This window comes from Simochromis diagramma, unplaced genomic scaffold (assembly GCF_900408965.1).
Source record: "Simochromis diagramma unplaced genomic scaffold, fSimDia1.1 OVJJ01000317.1, whole genome shotgun sequence".
NCBI classification, from domain to species: Eukaryota; Metazoa; Chordata; class Actinopteri; order Cichliformes; family Cichlidae; genus Simochromis; species Simochromis diagramma.
Window position 1 is genome coordinate 2,161,607 of NW_024386994.1, and position 15,939 is coordinate 2,177,545.

Genomic DNA, 15,939 nt, shown 5'->3' on the forward strand with positions numbered 1-15,939 from the left:
TAGGCCCGCATGAATAAACTTTCTGAATCCTTTATCATCTGCAACTGAAAATAGTTGTGGATGATTACTATACCTTTCTAATGTGACGTTGTTGTCCCTGGCTCTCTTTCTCTCTCTCTCCCTCCCGCTCTGCTCCTGTGCTACTGCGAGTGTAACTACCGCCCCTCCCCCCTCTGCCCAGTGCAAAGCACAAGGCTCGTGTGCGGAGTGAAGCGGAAAAAAGTGTGAGATAGAGGGTGAGAGAAAGAAAACAAAACCCCACGAGTCGGCTCACATCGTTCAGTTCAAAGACCCGGCTCTAGGGCTGTTTTGTTCGTGACCGACACATCACTACTTGCAAGTTGGAAGTCACACACAGCCAGGGAACTAGAGTGTGGAGTTTTACACATAGTTTTTTGCTATGCATCTGTAACCAGACCTTAACAAAAATAATTTGTAACTTGTGTAAATATTTTTTGCGAACACACACACACACACAAAGAAGACATACAAACAGGATGTATGTAGATGCACAAACATAACACTTTCAGTTTACATGGTTACAAAACTCAGTTCACGACTACGCATTTGATTTACAAGTACAAAATATTTATGACCACAGTTTGAGCCCATAGAGCGGCACCCCAAGGCAGATCAGCAAATATACTCCATAAACACTCATGAACGATGGATCCCAGACTAAATCTGTCCTACAACATCTTTCAATCTGAAGAGCACATGATGACCAAAACCCCCCTCTCTTTCCTGTTCAGGGTGATGTTGTGATGCACAAAAACAATTTAAATAAACAGGTTGGAAAGTTCGGGCTCATTATAAACATGTCATTATCAGGAGAACTAAAAAGACAGCAGCGGTGTACTCTTTACAGTCCTTTATTTTTATGATATACTGGAACAAGAGGCTTTCATTGACAGCTGATGCAAAGAATTGGAGGTAAAATTTTACTCTCCAGTACTGTTAAAAATATGATTGTTCTTACAGCCTGATATCACAGTTGCTCATTACATTATGGAAAAGTCAAATCATGGATCATCAACTTCATGAAAACATTTAAAGCGTGAAGGCTGATCTTTGTTATCCCGTAATTATTATTTTTTATTTTAATTTAATGTTGATGAATGACTACACAGGTATGATGGGTCACATGGAGATAGTTCTTAAAATCTGCAAAACCTCACAAAAAACGATCAAGCTTCAGCTTTTGACACTGAAACAAAGAATGATCCTAACAGCTCTATGTCGTTTGACAGTGTGCCATGCTTAATATTTAAAGTAAGTAGTTGTTTGCCAGTGAATAACAGTATTTGTGTTCATTTTTTTCTGTCTATAAAACAGTACCAGAATAGCTGGGATGGGTATAAACTGGAAAAGCACTTGCATGTTTGTTTTTAAAAAGCTTCTTCAGTAGATTTATTGGAAAGAACATCTCTACAGTTACCACGTTTAGGTGAAATCATAAAACCAAAACTATAGATAAAGGAATTCTGTACTTTGTCTCTGTATATCACAGCGTTTTAAAACAAAGATGAAACATTTTCAGCTCTTCTGCTTTACAGTAAAGTAGATGCATTCACTCCAGGTATCATCCCGCTGTCTTCTTGATCTGTTTGTTTTGTTCTCCCCTAAAATGTTCTGGTGATCCTAGTAAAGGGCAAAAAGTAAATCACAAATGTGCTTCTTTGAAGGATAAAAAATGCTGAACCAAAACAGAACAGAATCTTCATTTTTTTAGTTACCTCTGAAAAGCTTCCATGAGACTCTGAAAAAAAGAAGAAAATCTTTTTAGCACATGACATTCAATGCATGAATAAACTTTACAACAACACTTACCTGTGAAGTGGATGCTTTTCTTTTTTGTCATTACAACCAATACGGACATCAAACACAAACTAAGGACACAAGTGAATGCAACAATTCCATTCAGGACATGCACCAAGTAAAGAAATCCCACCTCATCTGCAAATTGAAAGAGAAGAAGAACATGCAGAATCTTCAGCTGTGTTATAGGAATGAGCTGAGAATGGAATTGAATATATTTTTGAATGTGGCTCACCTTCTAACTTCAGCTTGGTCCCGTTTCCAAACAGTATGTGTCCACATGAGGCCACAGCACAGTAGTAGGTCCCAGCATGAGTCGTATTCAGGCTCTGCATTGGCAGGTTGTAGACACAGGTGTGTGTCTGTGTGTTGGGTTTCCTATCACACTGATCATTCCTGCCTCCATGTGTGTAAATGATTCTTGGGAAAGACTCTTCAGAGTCTCTGAACCAGTAAACACTGTGTTGTTCATCACAGGTCCCAGTGTGTACTGTACAGTTCAGAGTCACAGAGCCTCCTGGTTGGATGGTCTCAGATACTGACTGCTGCACTAAAGTTGGGATGTTCAACCCTGAACCTTTTACATCAATGACAGTACCTTCTGCAAATGCAAACCTGTACCCATAGCTGCTTGCACAATAGTAAGTAGCAGAGTCTGAAATTTGCAGATCACTTATCTTTAAGTCAATCTTTCCTTTTTCAAAATTCACAGTGAACCGTGGATCACTCTTCAATTCATCATGAAACATGGCTTGATTGTCCACTGTGTTGACAGTACAAAGAAGCTTTGACTCCTTTCCCAAATGTAACTTATACCAGTAAAGCCTTGCCACATCGTTACCTTCATAGAAACAGTGCAGAGTCACATCGTCCCCAGTATTAGCTGATACAAAATGTCTTTCTTGATGAACAGACAAGGAGAATTTGAGGTCATTTGTGTGAGCTGAAATAAAATGAAAGAACGTAAATGAACATTTCATTTCATTCATTTCATTTATTTGTTCATTTCCAGGCACAACAAATACCTATATTGAACATAAAATGCACAAAACAAAAAACAAAAATTGCCTGAAAAAGGAGTGGGACGAAGAAAACTTATTAAATCCCACCCCTATACTCACTCATCAACAAAAAAACAAAACAATATACTTCCCGCAGCTACGCCCATTATTGCATACAGTCCCATCAACAGCCCCGGGCGCATACAAGCATCTAAACTGCAGCTCGCAAACAACAATTAGAGCCTTCATAACTGACTACAGAATATATAAATTATAAATTACATTACCACAGGTAACAGGCAGTAATAACTACAAGTAACAAACACACACATACACACATACATATACATACATATATATCTACACACACATGTACATATATGTACATACATACGCACAGTCTTTTTTTTTTTTTTTTTTTTTTTTTTTTGAATCCATACCAGCAATGGTAAGAGAACAGACATTACAGAGCACACTAAAAAACCATCATTGAGTATACTGTGACCAGACCAACTGTTTGTAGAGAAATTTAAATCTATGAATATTTTTGCATTGTTTCAGTTGTAAACTCAGACTGTTCCAGATTTTCACACCACATACAGACACACAAAAACCTTTACGGGTTGTTCGAGTTCTGGGTAATTTGAATTCTCCAAATCCTCTAACATTATAAACCTTTTCTCGAATTTCAAATCTAGTTTGTAAATTTGCCGGTAAAAGTTTAGTATAAGCTTTATACAAAATTATGGATGTATTGTAATTAACCAGATCCTGGAATTTAAGTAACTTTGCCTGAAGAAAGAATTTGTGAGTATGATCTGATCATTTGAGACACATGGAAGAACGGTAAACGTTGCATACTGCAGTTTTAAAAAAACTCACCTGTTTCCCCCAAGAACAAACATGTCAGATAGAAGACAAACTGCGCAGATGCCATCGTGTTCAGACTCTGGTGCTGAATGAAAAGATTCTTGAACCTGTCTTTGCTTTTCAAAGAAGACTGTGTTTGACTGGCCAACCACAAATGACACAGCATGTCCTATTTAGGGAGCTTGATCACGTGTCGGCTGACACATATATCTTAAGCTCAGTGTCTGGACTGTTAGGAAACAACATAAATGATGGTAAAAGACGGCTATTACATTATAACCTGTTTCTTTTGCAGCACACTTTTAGTAAACGTGAAATATAATGTTCATTATTGTCTGTTTTCATAGTAAGAACTTCTTTGGACGAATACAATTGTTTTGTACTTTTGCCTCTGAATTTTAAATTAATCCTTTAAGACGTACCATAGAACCAAGTCCACGAGAGCTTATATTGTATTTTTTACATGCTGTAGTGCCATTTTTGGGAGTATTTCAAGTTGCTATACATCAATACAACCATTATAGCCCGAATTTTAATAATATGTATTGCATTAAGTGCATAGTAATTACATAAATTGCAAAAAAAGACAATAAACTACAAAAAACTTGAAAATCGTTTTGGTTTTTTTAACATATATTTCTAGTTATAAGAGGTTATAAGAAATCTAAGAGCTTTATCCCTCAAAACTGTAAATACAAAAAAGTTGCACAAAATAGTTTTTATAGTTTTATTTTTAAAATACACCAAATTTTACATACTGCAGGAAAACTTAAAACAACTATTATAATGCAAATTTGCAAAAACAAAACAGCATGTGCAACAAAATAAACTATTTCCAGCAGTGCAATTTGAGTTCTAAGGATCCCAGAAACAAAAACAAAGTCATAAATTCAAACATAACTTTTAAAAACACCAGTACAGGCTTATAGGATCCTGAAGGTAAAAAACTACATTTCCGCGAAAATGACATAACGTCCGGTTTCGGGCAGGTAATAGCGGATATGCGATAGTTCTCGCTGACATCTATTCCAACATAGGAAGTGTTATGAACAGCTAATCGGATCAGCAAAGCGTGTTTCTGTAATATTATGTTTTTGTTACTGCAAGTACTTTTAATAAAATTTTTGCAAAGCTATATGTGGAAGGAAACCGTGACCTAGGAAAAGCTGATTGCATAAGATGTAAGTACAGCTCCTCCGGTTTCATATGCAAAAAAAAATTATTGCGCTAGCTTACGTGGTTGCAGTTCTACCAGGATTTTAAAATAGTTACACAAAACGGAGCGTGCCCGCTCCGACCGGCTTTAAAGGGTTAAACTTCAGTCAGGGTTTGCATTAACTGTTTAGGAATTAAACACATTTTTCTGTTCACTGTGTTCAGTGTTGAGTGAGTGGAAAAGTACAAGTTGTCACCGAGTGGGAGATGGAAGCATGTAAAAATAATAACTAATGCAGCCAAAAAGAGTGCCTGACGAGCGCAGTTGTAAGTAAGCTATTAAGACTCGACTGTACACTGTGTTCGTGTGTTCAATTCAATTTATTAACTTACCTCTGAGATGAAGTGCAGCTGTGAAGAACGCTACAGCAGGCAATGTGGTGCTCTTAATGTGTCTATGTTAATTTGAACTCCCTGAAACCGCAACAAGCAGGTATTTATGTTTCTACAATTTTATTTGCTGGGTTTAATTTCATAACAGCGTTATTGCAAACGATGTTGCATGATGGTTTAAGTTGATTACTTTCACTGAAGATGTAAGAAAAGCTAAAGTAGCATTATATTTTTATGTTTAAGATACAGTGACGTTCCTAAATGTAACTTCCTTTATTTTAATTTTTTCTCACAATGACGATGCTGAGCAATCCTGTTGGGGAACTTGGATTCCGGTCTTTTAGTCTGACGTGATTTGCCGTTTCCAGGCGTATGTACCTTAATCGAGCCATGTAATAACAACATGTGCTGGAACATAATAGAGTAAAAGAAACATGTTTATTCAGACAGTGAATGGACTGATTCTTATATAGCGCGCTTCTATTCTCCCAGTTTACTCAAAATGCTTTATACAACATGGCACATTCACCAAGTCACACACACTATCTCTAAACTCAGTGCTTCTTAAATACGTTCACGCTCTTGACACACAGACTGGAGGAGCCAGGGATCGACCCACCAACCTTCCGATCAGTAGGTGACCTGCTCTACCTCCTGAGCTACAGCCACCTAGTGGTAAACATGAGTAAACCCTCACTAGGTTTTGGATAAAGTGTACACTCAAACCTGTCAAAACTGCATTTGTAAGTTGGCTATCATAGCAGTATAGTATTTCAACATGGCATTTAGATCTTCTAACTAAAATAGGAACATAAACAGTGCCATAATTGCCAGCTTGATGCCAGAATCGACCCAGACCTGTTTTCTATAAGCCTGGGCCACATAAACCAAACCACAATCGGGCCAGATATGGCATGCAGTGCCATCAACACCAGGCCTGGCTCCTATCTGGATTACATACTACTTACCATGCCAGAAGTCAGCCAGTAGTGCCTGCTTGACACCAGATCCGGGCCACACCTGTCTGGTATGTGGGAAGTCTGTCATGTCTTAGGGTAGAGGCCTGACAAAGTGCAACCCAATTACATGACAAAAACAGTTATCCAGAGCACCTCACCCAATCCCCACCCCTTACCTGCCTGGATTGCCTCTATGTGCCCCCTTTACATTTCTGTCTGCCCCCTCATATATGCCTGTCTAGAACCAGCCCAGACCAACATGCAGGTAATGTCAGATGAAAAGCTTCTTTCATGTCAACAAATATCAGAAAACACCAAAACTGTGTGCAGTTTGTCGCATAGTATGTTGCTAGTTAAGGTCCAGCTGCTGTATTTCAGAGGGAAAGAAAATAAAGAGAGCCAACTTCACTCAGAGATAGAGAAAGATAATAAAGACAGAACAATAGAGGAAGAAGACAGGTTAGATTTAAAGGTAAGGACTGCACTGCAGCTGCCACACAGTGACGTGTGGGCAAGGCCTCAAGTAAACATACACTAAAGCTACAAGAAATGGATGTTGTTCAGATAAATGGAAGAAAGGGTCTACTGGGTACATAGTAATTGCCAGGGAACTCAATGTGTGTGTGTGTGTGTGTGTGTGTGTGTGTGTGTGCGCACACAGATGCATGAATCTTTTCTTGTGTGCATATGGCAGTTTGACAAATGAGGATGTGCCTGAATTCATTTATTTTACGCCAATTGTTTCCTTCCCCACTCATTTCTCATTGTTTTTTTTTTTTTTTTCAGCTAATGCCAAATTGTACAGATTTTGGCTAAAATCAGTGGCATCTTGATGTCATTGCTGTAGTGGATTGTAATTCCATCCATTTTCTTAGTAAAGTAGTTGTAAGCAGCAGTTATAAGGAGGTTTTGAACAGGAAACTGTTAGGTTAGGAACCAATACTTGTACTTAGTGACAAGATATGACCTGTTTGAAATAAGTGATAGAATTGGTTATTCTTTATGGTTAGTCTGTAGAAACAGTAGAGAAACTGATTCGTTTTTTTGTATTAAAAAAGTAAAAGGTCTGCTCATTATTTGTCCTAATTTATTGTCACTGTAAAAGTATTGTGTTATAGAAAGATAAAACACTCAAGAAAGCAACAACTTCCAACAGATACCATCTCATACAAATGCTTCAAAGGTTTAATCCCAGCACACACAGTAAAAAGTGTTTTATTTGGCGAAAAAACTAAACATGAAGTTACAGAACTGCAATGCTTATATCGTGTCAGTGTCTTATTCTTTAGCATTTAAAGGCTTTGAAGAAATATACTAAGTATAAAAACTACCAAGATAACTATAATACACAAAAACACACACTGATTTCTACTGCTTTATACTTGAGTAGACACATTCAGCCTTGCTGTTGTTTCTCTGTCTTCTTGGTCTGTCAGCCTTGTGGTGCCTTAAAGCTGCATAATGGAGGTTTTCTTCATTTTGCTTGACCTAATAATAAAATATAATTGCAAAATAACAATATACAACTTAAAACAGGCTAATAATGTTTTACAATGATAGTGTGCAAAAGTCAACACCAAAATTTACCTCTGCATTTGTTGAAGGCGGGGATATTCTTGAATGAGACTCTGAAAAGAAAATGATAAAGTGTTCTTACTATTATGCTATGATGGTTGACTAGATGTTGACAATAACAATAGCAGTTGCAGTACCTGGGCATTGGTGCTTGGTGCAGTTTCTTTTGTGGGCCATATACAATAAGAAAGCCATTAAAACATTTAGAAGTGTGCTGAATGCCAAAGCTCCACTGAAGAAGTACACAGCATTCCCATCATCTGTGGACATTAAGACACCAGCAAACATTATATATCTTCCAGCTAGCTCCTATGAAATATTATAATATAAGCCATCCGAGTTACTCACCCTTAAAGTCCAGCTTGGTCCTGTTTCCAAACAGTATGTGTCCACATGAGGCCACAGCACAGTAGTAGGTCCCAGCATGAGTCGTATTCAGGCTCTTCATTGGTAGGTTGTAGACACATGTGTGTGTCTGTGTGTTGAGTTTCTTCTCACACTGATCATTCCTGCCTCCATGGGTGTAAATGATTCTTGGGAAAGACGCTTCAGAGTCTCTGAACCAGTAAACACTGTGTTCTTCATCACAGGTCCCAGTGTGTACTGTACAGTTCAGAGTCACAGAGCCTCCTGGTTGGATGGTCTCAGAAGCTGACTGCTGCACTAAAGTTGGGATATCCAACTCTGAACCTCTTATGTTGATGATAGTGCCCTCTCCAAATTCAAACTTAAATGAATAGCTACTTGCACAATAGTAAGTAGCAGAGTCTGAAATGTCCAGATTTGTTATCTTTAAGTAGATTTTTCCTTTTTCAGCATCAGCTGTGAATCGTGGATCACTCTTGAATTCATCACTAAAGGTGGCGTTGGTGTCAAACTTGTAAAGAGTAGAAATGAGCTTTGGTTTCTGTCCCAATGTCAGCTTGTACCAGTAAAACCTCGCAGCAACATCTCCTTCATAGAAACAAGTCAAAGTCACGCTGTCCCCTCTGTTAGATGTTATGAAACGTCTTTCTTGATGAACAGAAAAAGAGAATTTGAGGTCTTTTGTCAGAGCTGAAGTGAAATGAAAGACAAAGTAAACACAATTATGGTCTCATGAAATCATCGTCATTCATTTTAAAAGATTCAAACTGCATTTTATAAAACACACATACACGCACAAACACACACACACACAAAAACACAAAAAAAAAACTTACCCATTTTCCCTAAGCACAAACATGTCAAATAGAAGGCAAACTGTGCAGATGTCATTGTGCTCATATCGTTCTGCTCATTGTAAAGAGTATTGACCCTTTCTCCTCTTTTAAGAGAGAAGAGTGAGTCTGATTGGCCAAGCAGAAGTGACATGGTATGTCCTGTTAAGGAAACTTGATCACATGTCACCTGCTACCTATAGTGTTGAGCTCAGTGTCTCAGAAATATTGCATGGTGAGAGCTATATAAAATGTAATCTCTTGACATATATACATATCTTACAGTCAGTCACTTTGCTAGCGATGCTATACCTGTGGATTTCAACTGAATGCCAGGTAAGCAACAACGAAGAATCTGATGTTGGTTTAAAGAAATAAATCAACCAGTTTCTTTGTTGATTTAAAGTCAATAAATATTCATCTCTGCATACATGTGCTAATGAAAAGGAACACACTGAAAGTAAATATTGTAATTATGTATTAATTTATGTATTTATTTATTACTTTATTATTTAAACAATAAAGACAAAAAACATACCTGATTTAAATTTGGCCAATCTCATTCAAGGATGAGTTTCTATACTGTCAGACTCTCACATTAAATCTAATATCTACTTGCATATATAAATCTTCAGTGCATGCTAGAGCTCCTCAAGTGCAGCATAAATTATATAGGTCTGAAAACCCTCAGCGAGAACTGGCTACAGATACAGACTACGGAATGGAGCAGCTGTCAGCCACCTCCTGCATACAGCTTGATGTCATCAAGCTGTATGCCAAGAGCGAATGAGACATTGATTCACTGATCCACACCAGCAGGATATACATCGGAATATCATTCGGACTGAAGAAGTATAGTTGGATAATAACAAAGAGAGGGAAGGTAGTCAAAGCTGAGGAGATCGAACTACCAGAAGGCAACATTGCAGATATCGAGGACAGCTACAAGTACCTGCAGATCCCACAGCCAAATGGGAACCATGACGAGAATGATATGCAAGCTGCAACCACTGAGTACCTGCAGAGGGTTAGGCAAGTCCTGAGGAGTCAGCTGAACGGTAAGAACAAGATCCGAGCTATAAACACCTACGCCCTGCCCGTGATCAGGTACCCTGCTGGGATAATAAGCTGGCCAAAGGAGGAGATGGAAGCCACTGACACCAAGACCAGGAAGCTCCTGATCATGAATGGAGGGTTTCACCCCAAGTCCAGTGCCCTGAGGGTGTATGCTAACTGGAAGGAAGGAGGCCGGGGACTGGTGAGAGTCAGCACCACAGTCCAGGATGAGACAGTTTACATCCACGAATACATCAGGAAGATGGCCCCAACTGACCGCGTGCTCAGTGAATACCTCAGGCAGCAGAAACCCTAGAAAGAGGAGGAAGAGGAGGAACCGTATGTACCACAGGCAAACAGAGGAGATGGCTTTTTTTAAACATCAGGGACACATATTATTCCAAGCTAATCTCTTACAGCTATTTATTGTAGCATGTTTTTATTTCAGTACTTACTTCAGATACACCATATTTATTAATGTAAATTTGAACATATAGGATTCTGTAGTTTTAAGGATGCAGGGATTTTCCATTGTTTAAACATCAACACAAAGACCTAAGCCTGGACGTAATTTGCTTTCCAAAATTCAGCAACAGTGCTGCATGTCGCCAACAGCTCCACATTTTCTCCCTCTGTACCTGGATGGTGCCTCTCTGCAGCACCAAAGGACTCCACTAGCAAAATGCTTTTTATGTTGTTTTTGCCAAGCCATATGTGGAAAGAAACCCTGACTTAGGACAAGCTGATGGCATAAGATGTAAGTACAACTCCTCCGGTTTCATGTGCAAAAAAGATTATTGCGCTCGCTTACGTGGTTCCGGTTCTACAGGGATTTAAAAATAGTTATGCAAAACAGAGCGTGCCGCTCCGACCAGTTTTAAAGGGTTAAAAATGTCTCACTTCTACTATTACTGGATGTCGTCACAAGAGCTGGCTATTCTATGAGGTACCCTGTGTTTATGTGTTTATGGAGTGACTGTTTAGTTTCGCCAATGTAGAGGTCTGAGCACTCCTCGCTGCACTGCACAGCATACACTATGTTACTTTTAGTTTGCTCAGAAGTAAAGCACCACATAAAGCAACCATCATTGAACAGAGGGGGTGGTTTACGACACCAACTGTTCGCCACCTACAATTTAGTCTTGAGATCCTGTCCCAGGTATCTAAACCCCCACTCATATCTTTTGTCCGGTGACCTCAATGGGTCACATGATAGGGTGATGCAAAGTCTCACAATGGTTTCACCCAAGACCTATGGTGATAATGATCCACATCTTTTTTCACACCTTGGCTCATGTGACAACCCCCACTGGAACACTCCCCCATTTGGTTTTACAACCAAAGAAGCCTGTTGGATGAGAGGTGAAATGTCTTCATGAAACTTAAAGAAGTCCAGTCGCTTTCTATCCAAGCTCTTTAGACTTCCATTAGTACCTGCTTCAATCAGCTCAGCACAGCTCCACACGGTTTTTAGGATTTTCCATTAGGCGATAATACCTGATACCAGGTACCACAGATTAAGCAGCAGGTATAAAATCACCGTGACATCTGTCACGGTGCTGCGTCTTTGATGAAGCATTTTGAGTTTATTTTTTCATATTTATGATTCTAGGTTTGAGGAAGATTATATAGGTTTAAGTTTGGTTTTATTTAGTCTTCAGTTTAGTTCTTGCTATGTCTCTGAGTTTATTTGTACTCTGGTTTATGGGTTTTTGTTAGCTAGGCTGCTTTTTGCCTTTGTCTCATTCCCATCTGTTTTTCATGTTTGTGTTGGTGTCCTGTGTCCCGACCCCCCCCCCCCACATGTTCCATCTTCATGTATCCCCATCTGGGTGTCAAGCTTGTGTGTTTTTGAGTCTCTGTGTTCGTGCTACTTCCTGTTTTATTTTGACAGTGTCTCGCCCTGTATTCAGTATTCAGTGCATTCAGTTTTGCTTCCCCTGTCTCGTTATTTGTCCCTCCTGTGCTCCCATGTGCCTCCACTCTCCCTAATCACCCTTTTGTGTATATATTGTGTGGGTTTCCTTGTTGTTCCTTGTCAGGTCATCTGTTCTCATCCCCCTGTGTCTCTATTCCTTTGTGTTTCCCAGTTTCGATTAGTTATTAGTTGGGTTGTCTGATTTGTACTTTTACATTCAACCTAATAAACGGCACGTCTTTGGTTAAAACTAGTTCCTGTTCTCTTGTGTTATTGCACCTTGGTCCTCTCTCTGCTTCACACAATCTGCAGCTGCAGATCATGACAACGCCCACCTTTGTTGTAGCGTTCGTGTCACATACAAGTGACGTTGTGGGACCTTTGGGCACGTAGCTATAACGACCTTCTGTGCACATTAGATGGTACTTGGTTGTAATGAAAAACAAGTCATGTCGAGGCGATCTCAGTAGGTACTCATGGAAAAAATTTGAGATGCAGATCAAAATGTGATCACGTTTTTGTCACAAAAAATTGTGGCTAAAATCTGAAATGAAAAAACAAAGTAAATAAAATAAACATTAAAAGTGCTGTGTACAGAAATTTTATTGATTGTTATTTTAATTGCAATGTATGCTACACAAACGAAACATACCTGTCAAAGTCAAGTCAAAGTCAAAGTCAACTTTATTGTCAATTCTGCCACATGTACAGGACATACAGAGAATAGAAACTTCGTTACTCTCAATCCCTAGATAAAATAGAAAATGAACATTTAAATATAAGAGTGATTAAAAATGCAAGTAAAATATTTTAAAGTAAAAAAAATTAAATAAAATTAAATAATATAATACAATTTTACATATAACAAGAAAGCTATACAATATACAATATAAGGGTAAATGACATTGAGTGCAAACCAGGCAGAGTAGTGCAAATAGGCAAATAGTGCAAATGGAGATATAGTAATGTACGGTAAGAGATAGTGTAACAACAAAGTCTTATGAGGTAATGGCAGTCCAATGCTCCACAAAGTGACTGGTAACTGGTGCAGGCCAGTGAGTGAGTCAGAGAGTGTGTGTGTGTGAGTGTGTGTGACAGAGTTCAGTGAGACCGTGGAGGAGAGAGGGGAGAGGGGGCAGAATCGGGAGGGAGTTAAGCTTCCTGACAGCCTGATGGATGAAGCTGTCCTTCAGCCTGCTGGTCCTGGCCTGGAGACTCCGCAGTCTCCTCCCCGACGGCAGCAGCTTGAAGAAGCTTTGCATTGGGTGCGTGGGATCAGCCGCTATGCAAAGGGCTTTTTTAGTGAGACGGGTGCTGTAAATGTCCTGGAGGGAGGGGAGAGAGACACCAATGATCCTCTCTGCAGCTCTCACTATGCGTTGGAGGGTTCTATGACAGGACGCATTGCAGGCTCCAAACCACACAGTGATGCAGCTCGACAGGATGCTCTCGATGGTGCCTCTGTAGAAAGTGTGCATGATGGGGGCTGGTGCTCCTGCTCTTCTTAGTTTGCGGAGAAAGAAGAGACGCTGCTGTGATTTCTTGGCCAGTGCTGTGGTGTTGTACGTCCAGGAGAGATCCTCTGTGATGTGCACACCCAAGAACTTGGTGCTGCTCACTCTCTCCACAGACGCTCCGTCAATGGTCAGAGGAGCATGTTGGGTGTGCATTCTCCTGAAGTCCACAACAATCTCCTTTGTCTTCTCCACATTCAGAGAGAGATTGTTGTCAGCACACCACGTGGCCAGGCGTCTCACCTCACTTCTGTAGTCGGTCTCATCCCTGTTGCTAATGAGACCCACCACCGTTGTGTCGTCCGCAAACTTGATGAAGAGGTTGGAGCTGTATGATGGAGTGCAGTCATGGGTCAGCAGAGTGAAGAGGAGGGGGCTCAGCACACATCCCTGCGGGGCCCCCGTGTTTAAAATGATGGTGCTGGATGTGTTACTGCCGACCCGTACTGCTTGAGGTCTTCCGGTGAGGAAATCCAACAGCCAGTTGCACAGTGAGGTGTTGAGCCCCAGCTGGACCAGTTTTTGGGTGAGCTGTTGGGGGATTATAGTGTTGAATGCTGAACTGAAATCTATGAACAGCATTCGAACATATGAGTCTTTATTGTCCAGGTGTGTGAGTGCTGAGTGGAGTGCAGTGGAGATGGCATCATCGGTTGAGCGGTTGGGCCGATACGCAAACTGGAAGGGATCCAGGGAGGGGGGCAGGACAGTCTTGATGTGTTGCATGACTAGTCGTTCGAAGCACTTCATCAGGATGGGAGTAAGTGCAACTGGACGGTAGTCATTAAAGCAGGAGGGAGATGACTTTTTTGGAACCGGAATGATTGTGGTGGCTTTAAAACATGTGGGGACGACAGCCTGGATGAGTGATATGTTGAAGATGTCTGTGAAGACATCAGTGAGTTCCACTGCACAGTCTCTCAGTACACGACCAGGAATGTTGTCAGGACCCGGAGCTTTACGTGCATTGATCCTGCTGAGGGATCTCCTCACGCTGTCCGGGGACAGGGTCATCACCTGGTCACCAGGAGGGGGTGGGGTCTTCTGTGCAGTGGTGCTGTTTTGGACTTCAAAGCGAGCAAAGAAAGTGTTCAGCTCGTTCAGCAGGGGGATAGTGCTATCACAGGTCTGTGGTGGGGGCTTGTAATCTGTGATGGTCTGAATGCCCCGCCACAGGCTCCGTGAGTCTCTGCTGTCTTTGAAGTGATGCGATATTTTCCTGGAGTACTGTCTCTTAGCCTCTCTGATGCCACGGGAAAGGTTGGCCCTAGCTGTCCTCAGGCTTGCCTCGTCTCCATCTCTGAAGGCAACATTCCGAGCTTTCAGCAGCCTGTAGACCTCTCCTGTCATCCATGGTTTTTGATTGGCCCGGACAGTTATGGTTTTCGTGACTGTTACATCCTCAATACACTTGTTGATGTAGGCAGTAACAGTCTCTGCGTACTCCTGGAGGTCAGTGGTGTTGTTATAGGTGGCAGCCTGCTTAAACATGTTCCAGTCTGTGGTGTTGAAGCAGTCCTGTAAAGCCTCTGAAGACCCTTCTGGCCACACTTTTATCTGCTTACGAACCGGTTTGGTGACTTTAACGAGCGGTCTGTAGGCAGGCATTAGCATGACAGTGATATGGTCTGAGGCGCCGAGGTGGGGGAGGGGAAAAGCTTTGTAAGCTCCTCTCTGGGTGGTGTAAACAAAGTCCAGTGTGTTATTTCCCCTTGTTGGAAAGTCAATGTGTTGTTGTATTTTTAGAAACACGCACTTTAAGTCTGCATGATTGAAATCCCCAGCCAGGATGAGAAAAGCATCAGGATGGGCTGTCTGCTGCTCACTGATGTGCTGGTACAGTTCATTCAGTGCCTCATTCCTGTTGTTGACATTGGAGGAGGGAGGGATGTACACAGCGCACAGTAGTATGGCTGTATATTCCCTCGGTAGATAGAATGGCCGGCACTTAATAACCATTAACTCCAGCACTGGTGAGCAGTGTTTGCAGACCGCAACAGCATCGCGACACCAGGCATCATTGATGTAAACACAAAGTCCTCCCCCGCGGGTCTTACCTCCCGCGACGATGACTCTGTCAGCACGGTAGCATGTTAGCTGGTCGAGCTGAATGGCGCGGTCCGGGACACTGTCGCTGAGCCATGTTTCCGTGAACACAAAAGCACAGCAGTCCTTTACATTCCTTTGAGATGAACGTAGCAGTCGGATGTCGTCCAGTTTATTTTCTAGCGAGCGTACGTTGGCCAGAACGATAGAGGGGATGGCGGGTTTGTGTGGGCTAGCCGCTAGCCTAGCTCGGATGCCACCGCGCTTACCCCTCTTCTGCTTCCTCTCACACCGCTTGAGGCGCATCCATTGTGGGCGAAGTGCGGGAGTGGGGGTCGGTGATTTAGTAGGCCTTCGGAGCAGACCCAGATCTTTCAGCTTCTCGGTGTCCACAGAGTTTAACTTAAAAAGTTTGTTTCTGCCGATGTCGAGAAG

At 41.2% G+C, this 15,939-nt stretch overlaps 2 protein-coding genes across 2 annotated transcripts; both read right to left on the reverse strand.

Moving 5' to 3' along the window:
* Positions 1-836: 836 nt before the first annotated feature.
* On the reverse strand, positions 837-4,096 carry LOC120739020. The gene is made up of 5 exons (XM_040040629.1): positions 3,702-4,096; positions 2,054-2,761; positions 1,831-1,956; positions 1,737-1,759; positions 837-1,641 (listed from the first exon to the last, which is right to left on the reverse strand). The coding sequence occupies exons 1-5, from the start codon at positions 3,853-3,855 to the stop codon at positions 1,537-1,539; spliced, it is 1,116 nt and encodes a 371-aa protein (XP_039896563.1). The 5' UTR covers positions 3,856-4,096; the 3' UTR covers positions 837-1,536.
* Positions 4,097-5,719: 1,623 nt separating this feature from the next.
* LOC120739192 (immunoglobulin kappa light chain-like) lies at positions 5,720-9,397 on the reverse strand. The gene is made up of 5 exons (XM_040040895.1): positions 8,974-9,397; positions 8,120-8,827; positions 7,909-8,031; positions 7,784-7,824; positions 5,720-7,684 (listed from the first exon to the last, which is right to left on the reverse strand). Exons 1-5 carry the CDS (start codon positions 9,122-9,124, stop codon positions 7,565-7,567), a joined length of 1,143 nt encoding a protein of 380 aa, XP_039896829.1. The 5' UTR covers positions 9,125-9,397; the 3' UTR covers positions 5,720-7,564.
* Positions 9,398-15,939: the final 6,542 nt, after the last annotated feature.

What these genes read in the sequence shown, in the direction of transcription:
- LOC120739192 (XM_040040895.1), bottom strand. Translation starts at nt 9,124, where the DNA reads ATGTCACTTCTGCTTGGCCAATCAGACTCACTCTTCTCTCTTAAAAGA. An exon ending in TTTGTGCTTAGGGAAAATGG is followed by an intron (nt 8,828 to 8,973) that starts GTAAGTTTTTTT and finishes ATTTCACTTCAG; the next exon opens with CTCTGACAAAAGACCTCAAA. An exon ending in CACCAAGCACCAATGCCCAG is followed by an intron (nt 7,825 to 7,908) that starts GTACTGCAACTG and finishes TTTTCTTTTCAG; the next exon opens with AGTCTCATTCAAGAATATCC.
- LOC120739020 (XM_040040629.1), bottom strand. Translation starts at nt 3,855, where the DNA reads ATGCTGTGTCATTTGTGGTTGGCCAGTCAAACACAGTCTTCTTTGAAA. An exon ending in TTTGTTCTTGGGGGAAACAG is followed by an intron (nt 2,762 to 3,701) that starts GTGAGTTTTTTT and finishes ATTTTATTTCAG; the next exon opens with CTCACACAAATGACCTCAAA. An exon ending in GAAAAGCATCCACTTCACAG is followed by an intron (nt 1,760 to 1,830) that starts GTAAGTGTTGTT and finishes TCTTTTTTTCAG; the next exon opens with AGTCTCATGGAAGCTTTTCA.